We start from the raw sequence: 17,577 nt of genomic DNA, 5'->3' as shown, positions 1-17,577 counted from the left end.
AGCCCCTGCTATGTATCACACATTGTTCTAGGTGCTGGAGAATGAGCAGGGAATGAAGCAAAATGCCTGTCTTCATTCCAGTGGGAGATGACAACACAGACTATACCTTTAAAATATAAAAAAATCAGGTAGCAAAGTAGTTTTTCTAGACTTCAAAAAGTCTAAAATCTTAAAATAGTAATCGGCGAAGCCATAAGCATTTAGAGACAAGGTCAGTTAATTTTTGTTTCAGCACACCCACTGCAGGTGCCATGTTCAGATGTCCATTGCTATGGCAGATGGAAAGAGGGGACGTGTAGAATTGTCCACTTTGGGAAGAACGTGAGCCATTTATTACCAGGAAGACATTATCCCTGAAAAATAAATGATGGATTAGAATTTGAAATGTAAACACTACATTAGGGTTTTCAGGCAGCGCCCATGTAACTCATCTCATTAAAACCAGCACTTCCAGCATGGTGTAGTAGAAAGAACTCAGAATTTGAAGACAAAATGATTTGCTCTTGGATTTATGTCTGCCTTGCAATCATCTTCCTAGGCCTCAGTGTGCTTGTTTGTAAAATGGCATTACAGTTATTGTGAAATCAAACAAGATCTAAAGGTGTTTCTGTTAATGCTGTTCTTTTAAAAAAGCAAACAAATGAAAGTCTAAATACTTTCGTGCCCACCTACATAAAGCTTTGTTTATGTGCTAGGAAGCAGTTGAGAGACAGCCTCTACCCCAGAAAGACTTAGGGAAACACCTGCAAGTGCCTCATGTGGTGATTCAGAATTTGAAGTGTTTTAATTTCCAAGACTGATGTCTCAAATTCCTTGTAAGAGTTTTCCTTTCATGTCTGTAAGTTCAAATCAAATTAAGGCAAATTAAATCAAGGCAATGTCTGTCAGTTGCTGTAGAATTTTAAAATTCTTTCCCCCCAGATCCCTTTGGTAAGTATTTTCATGCCAAACTTCAGTTTTGAAATTAGACCTCCCTAACACCCTGCATAGAACACAGGATCCTTTACCACAGTCTTCAGGAGCTGTGGGTAGGTGCTCTCTGCTCATTCTAGAATTTCCAACTGCATTTCTTTGGGTTGAAGAGAGCTATGGCAGCTAAAAGAAAGCCTTGAGATCATGAATTTCCTATTCTCCTACCAAATAGGACTGACCTCAGATCCTTCGTGTTAAGGTTTGGAGCATTTTCTAAGAATGTGTTAAAGCTATTCAAGTTCCATCCTTTACCATGTTATCACAAGTCCAGCCCTGACTAGCTTCCCTGCCTTCTTGTCCCCATGATGGCTCAAAGACTTTTGGGTCAGCCATGTCCCTCATCTCCTTACAGGGGGCCAAGATGGGTCGCCGAGCTCAACAGCAGTCAGCTCAAGCGGAGAATCATCTCAGCGGCAAGACTTCCTTTTCAGCTCTGTCTGGAGAGGTAGGTATTAAAACACCTACAGAAGTTCTCCTAAGAGATAGGGATTACTTAGTGAGCAAGGGTTTCGTGTTCCCTGTTTCTTCTCTTTCTTTTTCTTTTTTTTTTTTTTTAAGATGTATTTATTTATTTATACAAGCACTGGGTACAGTCAGAAGCGTGGGAGGGTGAGAGAATTCACCAGAGCCGAGCTGGGAACGGAACAGGCAGACAGACGAAATACACTGCTGAGGGGAGCAGCGGGCGGCAGGAGAGGTCTGTCGCGCCATGTGGGATCCTCGCCGGTGGCCGGGGATCGAACTGGCGCTGCAGAGGCTGCGGACAGCTTCACAGCACGGTGCTCAACTGCCTGTGCCACCAGGGGAGGCCCTGTTTCTTCTCTTTCATGCCAACCTTTCTTCCTGCCTTGATTGGGAAATTTCCTTTTCATTGCAAATGACAGAGGAACTTTTTCCCTTTGATTCTGCAGTAGTGTTTGTGCATTGCTTTATAGTCTCAGTGAAGAACTTAAGTTAGCTGCAGAAGGGATTGGGAAGTTTCAAAATCCAGGTGTTTGTGGGTTTTTTTTCCCCTGTTGAATAAACGCCAGCGAGCCCTGCTGGTGACATCCGGTTGGATTACACAACTGAACATTTGCTTTGAGTGGTGACCTGTACTTTCTCAATTTTTCAGGCAGGAAGGGGTCAGTGCTGGCCTTACTTTCCTGGAAACTTCGGGATAAGAGACCTGGAATTATGGGAGTTTGTCTAGCTGCTTTGTGGAGGGTGGGTCATCCTGATGAGCAATACTTTTAATGTCAGGGTAACTATTTTTGGTGGTTTCCTCAGAACCCCTTTTTAATCTTCCTCTGCTCTTTTGAAAGAACTGTGCCCATTTTAGAAGTGAGCTTCAGGAAATCCCCTCTGTCAGCTCTTCCTAACTTCTCCACTGAGGGCTCCTTCCTCCCAGAGCCCATGGTGCCTATTATGGTGTTGTGCACATTATATGCTCATTGTGTTTTTCATGTCAGCCTGCCCCCCTAGATAGTGGGTTCCCAGACAACAGGAAACCTGGTTCCTCAGCCATCTAGTGTGTTGGCCCATAGTAAGTTACAGCAGTTGAGGGGATCTATGCTGAGAAACTGAGGCACCTGGCTTGTGCGTGAGCAAAGCATACTGTGGACAAGACACAGACACACTTTATTTACACATCACATGTGTAGGGATATTCTTCACTTTCATAGGAAATAAATTCTCTACCATTTCTTTAAATTCTCCACATGACCCTTTGAATGTATCTTTCATTTTCTCACCTGTTAGAGAAATATGAGTGAATCAATTCTTTACGCTAATGTAACAACCTTGCCAGCACAGAAAACCTGGTGACTGACCCTTGGCCTCATTGTTTGAGGACAGAAAGGAGTGCGTGGGTGGGGGAAAAGGTGGGAACCAGAGGCCACATGTCCTCTGGAAGGGGGCAACCACAAACTACCTAGCCAAAGCCCACTACTGCTGTGATGAAGATAGGCCTGGTAGTCCAGATCTTTTCGTTTTCCAAGAGACACTGGCAGTCTAAAATTTTGTATGAATGCAACATGATTAGAGGTTAGCAACTAATTATAAAAACAGGGAATCACCCTATGGGCTAGATTAGATCTGAGGGTTGTCAGTTTGTGACTTTGGCTGTACCACTTCCATGATGGCAGTTATTACATCGTATTGTAGTTGTTGACATGACTGGCTTGCTCTTAAGAGGTGAGCTTCTGAAAGGCAGGACTGTGTCTTATTACTGTACCCTTTTTCCTCAGTGCCCCCACAGAACAAGTATGAGTTAAGGGGGTGAGGCCCAGGCTGTGTGAGGATTGTTTTTAGAATCTGAGTGATCTTACCAGGTGGGCAGAGAATGGAGCATTAGAGGGACGGGGACCGGGGGTTGTAGTATAAGGTAGGAAGATGGTGAAAGGACACTTACTGGACCCAACCCTGGACCTCAAGGAGCTTGAACCTTAGTGGGTGCCTTTAAAAGAGAAATGGACAAACGACTGGGTTAATGAAAATCTACTCTGGGCCTTCTGGTCACTTTAAACAGTGTGTCTAAGAGGATCTGTCTCAGCACCAGATTATTTATTCATTTTTTTGACAAGTTTTTAGTAAAGTTTATTGTATGCCAGGCACTATTTTAGGGATTTGGCATGTTTCAGTGAACTAAGGAGACAAAATACCTGCTGTAGTAGAACTTGTATTCTAGTGATCATTGGCAGCCAACATGACTGGTTACAGATCTGCTTAATCACCGAGGAGATTCCAGCAAGTGATAATGGTTAGGTAAGTGAGCCTGTGATGAACCAGCAGGTCCCAGCATGATCTGATGGCTTGGAAGCCCTGTGTGGCCCCCATACCCAATCATCCCCTCCCCCCGGCCTCCCCGCCCAGAGTCAGAACTGTGAGCGTGTAACTCCAGAGTCACAGACTGTGATGACTCTGTCAGTCTCTCTGGATGCCAGCATAGTTCCCCAGAGACAATTCCCTCTCTTTATCGGGGCCTTAGCACTCTTGGGAGAACATGATGAAAAGTCATTCTGTTCATCACCCAATGGGTGCCCCTGAAAGTGAAGTCCAGTCAGAATTCCAGAATTCTTCCTTTCTTGGGTCAACTGAGGTTTAAAGCAGTGTGGGCAGCCTCCCCCGGGGCCAGATGCTCACTGTGCTGTGTGGGACTTTTGACTGTTTCTTCTAAAATTAGATCCCAAGACTTGTGTATGTGCCCATTTACATTCCAATTCTGAGTGTATAACTTGATATATTTATTTCTGACCTCTTGTTAATTGTGTTCTGGGGTGAAGCTCCATGAAAACGTAAATATGGTACTTGGGGACTCTCAGGAGTGCTGGAGTTACGTTAGTGTCAAGTAGAAATGAGCAATTTAAAGAGATGTGGGGGAGTTAGGAGTGCTGGTGAAGGGAGCAGAGAAGCAGCCTGCTGGCATAGACAGAACAGACGGCTTGGCAACAGAGAGCCAGCACTTGACACTCACCTCTGCTAATTGCCTGAACCTTGAGCACGTCCACTAACTGCTCTGATCCTCCATTTTGTGATTTGTCAGCTGGCAGTCACGATGCCATCAGGTTGGTGGGGATTAAGTGAACTATGCATTTGAAAGCACTTTATTAATAAACTGAAAAGCACTGCACAAACATTCATTCAAAAAACCGGTGCATATGTATTTGGACAGTGCTTTGCACACTTTATTGAAGAGCAGCGAAGGAGGAGGATTAAGCCTTTTTTTTTTTTTATAAACATTTGTGCTTTATTTATTTATTTATTTTAATTTATACAAGCACTGGGTACAGTCAGAAGTACGGGAGGGTGAGAGAATTCACCAGAGCCAGAGCGGGGAGCAGAGCAGGCAAAAGGACCGAAGTACACTGCTGAGGGGAGCAGCGGGCGGCAGGAGAGGTCTGCGCGCCATGTGGGACCCTCCTCTGGTGGCCGGGGAGCAGCAGGGGATCGAACCGGCGCTGCAGAGGCTGCGGGCAGCTTCGCAACCCAGCGCTCAACCGCTGCGCCACCGGGGAGGCCCTAAGCCTTTTCTTTTGCAACTGATTTGGAAGTCTCTTCCAGGACTACTGCTCATTTATCCAAACACTGATTGGTAGTGATTTGAAGCAGTATTTTTGCTTTTGGGGTGCACTGGGGATTCCTTTTCAAGAGTGGATAAGAGCACAGATCTTGGAGTTGGAGGAACCTGACACCCCGGCACTGCCTCTTAATAGTTCTGTGACTAATGCAGTGATTCACGTCTTTAAGCCTCTGTTTCCTCAATGGTAAAACCAAGACGATAATATACTTCGTAGGGTGACTGGAAAGGAAAAAATACTGAGATAACAGATGCAAAGTCCTAACACAGTCTGACACATAAGCTTCAAGTATATTGCTAACCCGTCTTATTTTTCTAGAACTTAAGTGTTCTTTTTAATTCTGCCTTTTCTTCTTGATGGAGCTTGAAAACTGGTGACCTTCAGGCTGAATTTAACTTACAGCCATGTCTTATGTGATTCATATAGAGTTAAAAAAGTTTTTTTAACTTGGTTGTTAGTTAGAAATTAGGATACTTCACATAAAAATCCAGACTTGGGACTTCTCTTTAAAATCACAAGTTCTGGCACAGTGGGAATGCTGGGCTGGCTGGAGCTGATACTGCTGCTCGCTTGCCTGGACCGCCCTCTCTGCTGCTTCAGTTACGTTACTACACAGGTCAGATTTACTCACATCCGATCTGCTTAGCTCCTGTTTCCATTTGACTTTCAAGCTCCTGCCCTCTTAGGATGGATTGATTTCCATGCATACCTGTTTGTCTTGAATTTGCCTCCATGCAATGAACACTCAACCTAGTACTCGAATCAGACAAGAGTGATTTTTCTCACAGCAGAAAGTCCTGGGGAGGACAGGGCAGGGTGGGTGTAGTCACTGGCCAACAGCTGCTTTCCCTGGCCCCTCCTGTTTTCCTGCTCTGCCGTCTGGGGCTCATGACTTGTTCTCTTGGTTCCAAGATTACTGTCTGTTCCCCAGGGAGCAGATCTTCATTCGAGGCAGGAAGAGAGGGAATAGTTGAAGAGTTCAAGGTACATGCCTGGGAAGTGTGTTTCAGGAAGGCAATAGCCAGAGACCTCACAGAGTAGATGTCTCCTTACATTTCTTAGGTTGGAACTGGGTTTCACAATGACCTTCAGTGTGAAGGGAGTTTTCAGCTGGGCACACTGCCATACCCTTACTATGGGGGGGTTGGTGGGGCGAAAAGGAGGATGGCTATTGAGTAGGTGGTTTGCACTGACAGGTCAACTTTAAAAAAAAAAAAAAGAATTTATAGAAAGGTTTTTTTTTTAATGGGCTTGGGTATGAAAGGGAAGAATTATTTTTAGTAATGAAAAAAAAATACCCACATTCCTCTCTAGTTTTCTAATTTAAATTTGTATAGAGTTTGGTGGAAAATTGTATGTGCTGGGGTCACAGGATACCTGGCAGAGAGCCCTTCGTGAGCTCTTTCCTTATGCTTTTCCTGCCATTTTCTGGGGTTTTTCTGCCCATAGGGTACCTGTGGCGCTGTCCAAGTCATTAACTCTTCCCCTCTCTCTAGTAGGACAGGAAAGGTGTCTGGATTTGTTTGGTTATTCTATACATTTCAGAGAACTTTTATTTTTTTTAAAAGATATATTTATTTATACAAGAACCGGGGTGCAGGCCAGATGCATGGGAGGGTGAGATGACTCACCGGAGACAGAGTGGGGAGCAGAACAGGCAGACTGATGTAATACACTGCTGAGGGGAGCAGCGGGTGTGACAGGAGAGGTCTGCTGCGCCTTGACCCTCACCGTCCAGCCGGGATCGAACCAGTGCTGCAGAAGCCGCAGACAGCTACACAGCGTGGCTCTCAACCGCCTGCGCCACCAGGGGAGGCCCAATTTTAGAGAACTTAGCTAACTGTATTGATTGACCAAAGAAGGTGAATTCTTCATGTAGTTTTGCTAGCTCAGATTTGGTTAGAGTCGTGCTTGCTTCTCTAGGTCATTGGGAAGATGAAAGATGAACTTAGGTAATACGTGTGAGGTGTCGAGTCCACATCTAGCTCACAGGCACCTCTTGAGAGTGGTTGCATACTAAGAAAGTGGATGACCGCACTCTACCAGTTTGGGGTGACTCTTTGCCACCTGTCACAAGTCAGACTTGGGTCAGTAGATGCACAGTTCAGTTACCATTCAGGTGATGAGCACCTACGTGTATGCAGTGTATAGCTGTCTCTGGGGGAACAGCTCTGAGAATTAAACTGGATTTCTCTGGCTGGATTTTTACCTTTTGTTGATTCAAATGATTTTGTTTTTACACAACTTGTTCCAGAAAAGATCCGGCTATAACACTCCATAACACGAAGACACGGAGACTTGCAGAGAGGTTGGGTCACTTGTCTGGACTCATGCAGCTAATCTGTCTCTAGTTTCTCTGACTTCCTGCCAGGTGCTTAACCACTACCTTGCCTCTCCTACCTGCCAGGTGGGTCAGTGTGAAGGTCTCCAGTAAAGACTTTTGGAGAGAGTGAAGAGATTTTTGTGTTCTCCTCTTAGGACTCTTCTGGAGCTGGGAGTGTGTTCTCTCTCACTTGCTCATCCGTATTTGTCCACTTGTCTCCAGAAGTGTTTGAGTCACAGCTGTTCTCTTCCTCCACCCCCCGCCCCCATCCCTTTGGTGTTCCTCCTAGGACTCAGAACTGAAAGTGAGCCAGATTCTTGCGCAGGAATCTGAGAAATGCTGCTGGGCTCATGTTCCCAAATTAGGCCAATTTCCTCATCGCCCAGCAGCTTCGCTCAGCTGGAGCTCCCTGGGCGCTCTGCCTTACATCCCTCGCCCTCTGCCTGTTCCCTGACTGGTCTGCCAGCCCGGCAGTTATTTTCGGCCCAATAGGGTTATCTGCTAACCCTTTTTGGTGACATTTTTCTTCTTTCTCACAAAAATAACTTTCCTGATTGGTCACATTTTTCAGCCTTTTTCGTAGGCCCCCTCCGATGGGCTGGATCGAATGATGCTTCTGATAACGTCGTCCAAGAGGGATGCGGGGAATTTGATGTGGAACTGTTGATGAGGAATGCACTTTCCACATTCCTATTTATGTCGTGCTTTGCATACTTTGGTTTTGAACTTGCCCTTGGGGTGGGCAGATTTGTGTCCCTGACCCATCCCTGGGGCTGGCCATGGTGTGGGAGGGAATGTCATCTCAGGATAAAGTGTGGTTACAAGTGGAAATAGCATCTTGAGAGTCTCCTTCAGCGCTGGCTCCGGCTCTTTCAGTGTCCCAGGACAACGCCCTCTGACAGCTCAGGCGTCATCTTACTCTCTGTAAAGTAGAGAATCAATCTTGTTGGCCGCCTGCACATCCTGGGGTGGAAGGGGGTGCTATCAAAGGACTTTAAGCTCCCCTCTTCTACCTGTGGGGAGGGTAAATGAGAAGACTCATAAAGAGCATAGCCCCATGCTCCGTGAGGCTAGCTAGTGTTGCCGTGAATCACACAACCCGAGGAATAGAACAGGTGGCCATTTTGTCTTTAATGCTCCGCCGGTCCCGCTGTGTTACGCTAAGCCTGTTTCCTCATCTGTTGCCTGGGGCTGCTCAGAGCAGTTACTGCACAGGGTAAAACTCAGGACAGTGCCCGACATTTGCACACTGTTACTGTCACTGTGTCACAGGAGAATTTGGAAGTATTATCAACTTGTGTTCAGTTGCAGTTTTGTTCGAGAGAGAGAGACTTGTATTTCATACAACTAACTGTTCCTTAGGGCAAAGAAACATTTAGATGAAGAGTTCTTTTGGTGAGAATTCTTTGTGTCACCGAAGACCCAATTTATTTGTCTCCACTAGTAGCCTTTCTGCCTATGCCATTGACCAGTTATTTGTCAGTAGCTCCCATCTTTTCAAAACCCAGCCCTCTGTCTAGAAATTGGCAATCTTTCCAGAGATTCATTGCTGACATATCACTCTGTGGTTCTGGGGGTAATGGGGTAGGGCATGATGAGGACAGGCGTGATCAGAGTGACCTTAGTGACCTTGGAGTTGACGGTAACAGCCATCCTTTCATTCACTTGTGAAACTTGATTGAGAACTTTCTGTGTACCAGGCGTTGTACTTGGAGTTGCAGTGCAGTGATAAACCAGATATGTTGTCTGTCCTCCTAGTGCTAGATGGGAGTGACGACAGAAGGCTGTGGGAATACCCACCCTTTTACTCTTGGGGACATTGGAAATGTCTAGGAAAAATACCATTTTTGAGCTGAGCCTTGAAGGATGAGTAGTAGTTAGCTGAGGGAAGGACTCGGGGGTGGAACGTGTGCCGAGCCTTGGAGGTGAGAGAGTGTGGTGTGGTGCATGTGTCAGTGGAACAGATGACCATACAGGTGAGGGGGCAGTTGACCATGCAGGTTATGGATTAGTAGCCACCTGCAACTTTGCGAGCATGAGATGTTTTCATATATTTGAAAACTAGCTCCCTTGCCTTTGACAAATGAACTGTGTGAGCCCAACATCTCTTGTATGACACTGAAATAATCAGTAAGATGATGAGTTATGGCCTTACAGTATTTTTCTAGCCTTGTCCTCATTGAGGCATCTGAGCTGCAGCCCTCCCACTTTGTGTGTCTGCTGGTCACGAAACCTGTGGGATGTGCTTAAGTGTAGTATTGACGGCTTTTGACTCTTCTGGCCCCTTCTTTATAAGGAGCTGTTAGGAGTCCAGGACTTTGCAGTGTTTATAATTTATGTCCTAAACATTCCTAGCTTCCTTGGAGGGTAAAATCCTCCGAGGATAGATTGTTCTCATATTTATATGTACATGACAGGTCTTGACAATACTAGGAGAGAAATCTGCCTGTTATATAAGTAGCACTGACTTGGTTATGATCTGATAGGATTTAGAAAATGTCTTTGATTTCATACTGTAAGAGTCAAGAGTCACCTAAAGTCTACTTATATGCTAGCTGCTTAATAAAAATGTGTAAATGAATCAATGATACAAACCCAGTTAAAGCCTGTGATCTATGACTATTGCATTCCCTCCAGAAAGATGAGAACCCCTAGCTTAGACGTTGCAGCACCCCTTCTTATGCATTTAAAGGACAGGTGATTAACAGCCACAGGTCATATCTGCTCAGAGCTCATTCCGAAGGGACTTGCAGATTTTATTATAATATTGGAATTTGGTTCAACTCAAATAGATTACTGGCTTGTGTTCAGAAATCTTTTTTTGCTATGTGAAAATTTTCATGGTAATGGCACTTTTGTTGTAATGAGAATTGACATATGTTTAGGCAAGGTTCCCAGAGAAAGGACTTCTCAGAATCTATGGCTGTAAATAAGATTCTGTTAGGGGAGAAAAAGAGAAGTTGAGAGTTGGAAAATGGCTGAAGCCACCGTTAGCTCACCTGGACTGCGGCAGCTGCTCACACTGGTCTGTGTCATTTCAAGCTCAGAGCCCTTTAACAGAGAAATTCAGGTTGATTTTGTGTGTCATAGGGAACCCGCAAAGATTTTAGTGCAGGGAATGACATTATTCACTTTGTTTTCTAAGAAGGTGAACCTGGCAGTTTGGTGGAATGGTCCGGAGTGGGAGCGATTGCTGCCGGGATCCCTGAGGAGGTGGTGGAGCCGAGCCCGCCCTCCCCTCCTCCCAGAAGATGAAGCATGAACTCAGACAGCGTTCCCAACCTCTGGGCACCCCTAGGCTGTTTTCACAGTTTTGGGTGTTCACATACCAGTAGCATTGTTATTAATGTTTTTCTTTAAATCAACTCCCCTTTTATACTTAGGCATATTTGTTTTTATTTATTTTTATTATTTTTTTTAAAGATTTATTGATGTATGCATACAAGAGCTGGGGTAGAGGCCAGAGGTGTGGGGGGTGAGAGGATTCACCAGAGACAGGGTGGGGAACAGAACAGGCAGATTGACCGAAGTACACTGCTGAGGGGAGCAGCAGGCGAGTCAGGAGAGGTTTACTGTGCCATGTGGGTAGCTCCTTGGCTGGCCGGGGATTGAACTTATGCTGCAGAGATTGCGGACAACTTCATAGGTTGTGTCTCAACCACATTTGTTTTTAAAAAGAAAGTTTACTGATGAAATTTTGGCTTGTAATAGTTACGTTTTCCCTATTACACACTAAACCACGTTCCTGACTATTTTTTAAAAAGCACCTCTTTGTGCCACCTGCAGTCACCTTGCTTATACCAGTGGCGTATGTGCCTTGCTTGGTGAAACAGTGAAGCCTGGCAGAGCTGGCAAAGCAGATAGATTGGTGCCCTAAGACATTTTGAAGGAAAGATGGATGGATGTAGTGACAGATTGCTCTTAGAGGTAGAGGACAGGGAGGTGAAGTTGACCCCACGGGTAGCTAGAAAGACTGAGTAGATAATGGCATTTTTGAGAATTTACTCTCAGCAGCAGGGAATTAGAAGTGATCATTATTTCAACCTTGGCCATCTTAGACCTGAGTTACCATTATGGTTTTCAAAGAGGTCTTGTCTTGTCCAAGAACAATTGAAAATTTGGTCTGGAAGTTAAGAAAGAGGGTTGAACACTAATGAAAGCAGATGTGGGAGGCGTCAGCATGTATTCTGAGGTCTCTAAGAAGAGCATGTGGGAAGAGCTTCTCATTCTGTTGGGTGGCATGTAGACCCTTCATGTCTGCAGATTTTAAGCTGTGGGGAGACGTGATCAGATTTGCATTTTGGAAACAGCACTTTGTCAGTCATCAGTAAGGGATGGATCCTGGTTTTGTGGGTCCCAACGCTTGTAAAACTTAGAAGTCTTCTTTAAGAAAGATAATTCAAAACTGTGAATTTAGAATGAGATAGGAAAGTAAATTCTTACAAGAAAAAAAATACGGCTAAGTTACGGGAGGCTTGGCTATTTGGACACTTTTCATTGGCGATCCCATTAGGCAGCTACCACAAATGCTTCCACAGGAGTGCCTGCAGGGATTTAACCTTCCCTCCCTTTCTAGAGCCCTCAGCAACTCTCAGGGCCTGAGACTGGGAGCAGGGAGATCAGGTAGGACCCAACTGAGAGAAGGCAGACATGAGTTGGCGAAGTCTTAATTTGTCTTATTGTGCTCTTTTGTCTAACACCTCAGCCTGCTGAATATCAACACAGTGAAGGCAGGTGGTTGACTTGATCCAGGTTTGGGGGAGTTTTTGGGGAATGGGGTTAAAAGACAAGGGAGTGAGGCTTGATGTGATGGACCTGGAAAATGAGCTGGGTTGATCGGGAAGGAATGAAACCAAGAAGGCAGTTTTGAGATTGGAAGGGAAGAGGGAACTAGTTAGTTCAGGGATGGAGCAGTTCCAGGTGTAACCTTTTGAAAAAGTGGCAAGGACTTTGGTGTTTACAGGATGGGGCCTTAGGAGGCTAAACTTCAGATGAATGCCCATGTAGATGATGACTTTGGTTAGAGTGATGGCACCAGTCGTGGAACAGGAGTGCCCAATTTTTGATCCATGCATGTTCAGGCAATTGTTAGGGTCAGAGTGGCGACGTAGCTGAACAGTGTGAGTTTCAAAAGTATTCCATAATAACGTGGAAGAATAATGCTCTAGAGAAACTTTGAGTAGTAAGGCAGCAGCATTACCTGGCACCCCAGTTTGGGGGATTTCCAAGAATTGAGCAGGTTCTGCTTGAAACAGCTGCAAGAAAAATGAAGTCCATCAGAGAAGGGCAAGAGGTGAAGAGGTGGAAAGCGTGTGCTGTGAACCTCATCTGCTAGGAACAATAAGGTGGTGATCATTGGAGCCCTGTTGAAATCATTAGTGGGGCTAGATTTTTTTTTCATGTAGCATGTGTGTAATTACTGAGAAGACATAGGATGATAGTAAAATATTCTTTTAATAATGATACTTTGCAGGAAAAGAGTACTGGCTGATGTTGAATGTCATTGGGGATAGACGGAAACACTCCTGGTGCCCTGCCTTTACTCAGTGTAATGGAGAATTATGTCATCGTGTTCAGTCAGTTGCTCTTATAGTTCATTTTATCCCCTCCTTTGACTTTTCAGATGTAACTTTTTATACTGTTTTTTCAGCAGTTGATCCAGAGCTTAGAACATGCATCTTTTAACTGAGCACTGGCTACGAAGAACTCACATCATACCGCTTCATATAATACATGTGACCCTTGCAGCAAAATTCTGTGTGTCCCCTGGCCTGCCTGGTGCTAGTGAAGTCATAGACTTTATTTTTTTTTTTTAATTTTTAAATTTTTAAAAAAGATTTATTTATTTATTTATACAAGCACTGGGTACAGTCAGAAGCGCGGGAGGGTGAGAGGATTCACCAGAGCCAGAGCGGAGAGCAGAACAGGCAGAGTGAGGAAATACACTGCTGAGGGGAGCAGCGGGTGGCAGGAGAGGTCTGCGCGCCATGTGGGACCCTCACCCGGGTACCAGGGATTGAACCGGTGCTGCAGAGGCTGCGGGCAGCTTTGCAACCCAGTGCTTAACCGCTGTGCCAACGGGGAGGCCCGAAGTCATAGACTTTAAATCTCCATATTTCATGAACTCAGTGATACACTTTGTCATTTCACTTTAAACAGCTGCCATTGAGAGAGATGAAGAGAAAAAAAGTTAGTGTTTTACAATCACCCACATGTCCAGCATTTCTGGTTTTTTATATTTTGTTCTTAATTTCTTCATGTAGATCCAGGTCTCCATTCAATGTCATTTCTCTTTAGCCTGAAGAACCTTCTTGTAGTACAGATATGCCAGGAATAACTTCTCTTCTTGCTTTATCTGAAAATATTTTTGTTTTGCCTTCATTTTTGAAGATATATTCTGTCGGTACAGAATTCTGGATTTTTTCTTTCAGCCCTTTAAACATTGCCAGCCCCTTGTCCTCTGACACTTGCTGTTTCTGACAATTGTCCTCTGGTATATAAAACTTTTTCTCTTCCCTCAACTGCTTTAAAGATTTCCTTTATATCTTTAGTTTTAGCAGTTTATGATGTTCCCAGAAGTGATTTTCCATGTATTGATTCTTGGGATTTGCTGAGGTTCTTCGATCAGTAAGTCATCATTATTTTTTTTTTTTAATCAGTTTGGGGAAATTTTAAGTAATTTTTCTTCAGATATTTTTTCTGCTCCATTTTTTCCCCCTTGTTCCTGGACACTGATTACAAATTTGTTACATAGTTGATACTGTTTCACAGGTTTGTCCTGTGTTGTTCAAATTAGATATTTTCTATTATGTGTATTCATGTTCACTGATATTTTTTCATTTGCTATCTTCAGACTGAGCATTTCATTTCAGATATTGAACTTTTAAATATATTTGTCTGTCTTCTAACTTTTATTTCTCTGTCCTCTGTTTGTTTACTCACTATGACTGTCTTTTAAGTTCTTGAACATGTTTATAATACCTTCTTTAAAACCCTTGTCCGTGAGTTCCAATAGCTGGGTCATGTTAGGGTCAATTTTATTGTTTGTTCTTTTGAGTATGGGTTATGTTTTTATGCTTCTTCATGTCTAGTGGTTTTTGTTTATACAAAGGACATTGTGGATCAAATATTATAGAGACCCTGGATTACTTTCCTCTGAAAGTGCTGATTTGTGTTAGTTTTGTTAGCCTACTACTAGTAGGCAGTTTAATTATATACAGATTGCCTTGAATCTATAAAGACTTGGTTTTAGGCTTTGTTAGGTCACATCTATTTTAGTCCCAGAACAAACCCCCTAGTTCCGGGAGATGGTCTTTATTCCTAGGTGTGACCCTTCTATGGTCTCAGTGGAAAACATAAAGTGTGTACCAAGTGCCTCTAACTTAGTGGAACTCAAACATCAATCTCCCTGTCCATTATAATGAGCAGTGCTGACATCTCTTCTCTCCTCAGCTTTTGATTTTTGTAGCCCATCAACAACTGCTTTTCACTGGGTTTCTGGGAGGGGTGCAGTTCACAGACTGACCAAAAGATTTTTAGGGGAGCTTATACACAGATTTGGAGTTCCTGCCTTCCCAGAATTTAACCCTCTCTATTTTTAGTGACTCTGACTGCCCCAAAAGTTATCCGCAAGCTAATAAAACTGCATTTTTCTGCTTGAATGCTAGCTACTCAGTGCTGCCCAAACTTGAGAGTGCACTCAAAGGGAAAATTCACTTAAACATAGATTTTTGTTTTTATCCAGTGCATTTTTTTTCTTTCAAGGGTAAAATCCCCTCCAGTTTATGCCTGCCTTTGTTTGCCCTCCAGTGCCTTCAAATAGTTGTTTTTTTATATTTTGTCCAGAGATTATAATGGTTATCTGTGTGAAAATTAGTTGAATAAAAACTGCTTTCCCATTACTAGATCCAGAACCTGCCAGTTGCTTTTGGATTGTTTCAGAATCCACTGTGGTTTTTTTCAAGTGGTACTGTTGGCAAGAAAAGAATGAGAGTAGTTGTTGCAGAAACAGATTGTGTTGATTTTCTCTTGGAATAACTGGCAGGGCCATTCAGGCGGGGCATGCTGTTGAGACAGAAAATATTCTGACATCAAAGGTTCACTTGGAAGTAGTGATCAGAAGCTTGGATATGAAAATAGGCCCAGAGACTTGAGATTCAGTTGCCAGGATGGGCAAGCCCATCCATGCAGATGCTGTGCCGAGCATTCCAGCTAATCTAGAAAGGCCTCTAGAGTTGGAGAGGTTGGCAGTGTTCTATTTCATGGGCAGGCAGCTATACAAGAGCCTTAAACTGCGTAGCAACATTTATGGATTAAGGGGCTGTACCCAGGTCATCAGGCCCTTGTACCCAGGCCCTTGTCACCTGGGAGCAGTAGTGTGGCTGGCCTTCAGCATGTCTTGTTTGATGAAGAGTGGGGAAAGAGCCTGAGAAATCAGCCTTGGGCTTGTACTGATAGGCTGAAAAAGAGACAGAGGGTAGCATATTGTAACACTGCTCAAAGAGGAAGAAAAGAGGAGGTTTTGACCAAAATGAGAAAACCAAGAATAATGCAGTGCCTTTGTCATAAACCAAATGTATCCCATTTATTTATTTATTTAAAAGATTTATTTATTTATTTGTTTGTTTGTTTGTTTATTTATTTATATAAGCACTGGGTATAGTCAGAAGCATGGGAGGGTGAGAGAATTCACCAGAGGCAGAGCAGGGAGCAGAGCAAGCAGACAGACGAAGTACACTGCTGAGGGGAGCAGCAGGGTGGCAGGAGAGGTCTGCAGGCCATGTGGGACCCTTGCCGGCGGCCAGGGATCGAACTGGTGCTGCAGAGGCTGCAGGCAGCTTTGCAACCCAGCACTCAACTGCTGCGCCACCTGGGAGGCCCCAAATGTATCCAATTTAGGTAACCATTCTTTTTTTTTTTTTTTTTTTTAAAGATTTATTTATTTTTATTTATTTATTTATACAATCACTGGGTACAGTCAGAAGTGCAAGAGGGTGAGAGAATTCACCAGAGTCAGAGCAGGGAGCAGAACAGGCAGAAGGACCGAAGTACACTGCTGAGGGGAGCAGCGGGCGGCAGGAGAGGTCTGCGCGCCATGTGGGACCCTCCTTCGGTGGCCGGAGAGCAGCCGGGGATCGAACTGGTGCCACAGAGGTCGTGGGCGGTTTCGCAACCCAGCGCTCAACCGCTGCGCCACCGGGGAGGCCCTAGGTAACCATTCTTTATCTTGTTTTGTGTCCTTCCAAATTTGGTGAGGTTGAAAAGATTCCTTTAATAAAGACATGATGGTGAGAGGAAGTGTTTGTTTTTGAAAACAAATGCTTAATAAACTTAAAAACTGTCAACTGTTCTACCAACAGTCAGTACCATCCACACCTTCCCTCTTGCTTCCACAAGTATGAGCCAACGTCTCACCACAATGAACAGGGTGGGGAACAAGCTGTTGTGCCCCCTCTGGGCTTCACATGATGGGGCCACCAGCCAGGGGGTTAGTACTTCTTTCAAACTCCTGCCACTCACTTTCCATCATCACCCTTGAGGATCAGGTTTCTGAAAGCATCAAGGTTACAGCTTGCTCCTCTGCTCTCAACTTGCTCCAAGTTATTCTGCTCTGGATTTGGTTGAGGGAGCAAGTCTAGACCGTGCTTGCACAAAGTCACAGGTGCTGGGAGGGACTGCTCCTCGGAGCGTGGGGAGCCCACACCCTCCCTGTTGTGCACATCACTGGCTGCACACATGCCTGATGGATTTTTACAAACTGAAAGGAGTTAGGAGAATGACAAAAACATAGGTTTTGATTTATGATGAAAGTTGAAGGGAATGTTTACTTTGGCTGAGCTGCAGAAAGTATGGGCAAATGGCACAGCTTTCTAAGTGTCTGGAAGGTATAGAGACAAGGACAGCGAAGAGCTGATGGAGGACGACCCACCAGGATGTGACTGACATGGAGGGGATGCTATCCAAGGCAGGAAAATCCAGGATGAATTCTAAGAATGATTTTCAGAACTAAAATCTGTTCTCCTTGGACCTCTTCGACAAACTGCTGGCAGCCCCATCCCATGAGTCATTTGAAGTGGACAGCTGGATGACTCTGTGCTGAGCTATGGGGCATGGGATTTTTTTTTTTTCCCATAGGGTGTGTGCGAATATTTGGGGAAGTGTGACACCTCCCTTGCAATCACCAGACACTGTGGCCTCCTGAACATCACATTTATTTCTCAGTGA

The 17,577-nt window shown here is 44.4% G+C and overlaps 1 protein-coding gene across 1 annotated transcript in view; it reads left to right on the top strand.

The window, feature by feature from the left end:
* IFT43 (intraflagellar transport 43) overlaps positions 1-17,577 on the top strand; it is a 78,023-nt gene that overhangs the window by 1,281 nt on the left and 59,165 nt on the right. The window contains exon 2 of the mRNA XM_037503826.2: positions 1,325-1,417. Within this exon, the coding sequence (XP_037359723.1) occupies positions 1,325-1,417 (93 nt within the window). The remainder of the gene's footprint in view (positions 1-1,324; positions 1,418-17,577) is intronic.

Source organism: Talpa occidentalis, unplaced genomic scaffold (genome assembly GCF_014898055.3).
Source record: "Talpa occidentalis isolate TD23 unplaced genomic scaffold, MPIMG_talOcc4v2.1 talOcc4.11, whole genome shotgun sequence".
NCBI classification, from domain to species: Eukaryota; Metazoa; Chordata; class Mammalia; order Eulipotyphla; family Talpidae; genus Talpa; species Talpa occidentalis.
The sequence above is the reverse complement of the archived record's forward strand: the minus strand, read 5'-3'. Positions and strand labels throughout refer to the sequence as shown.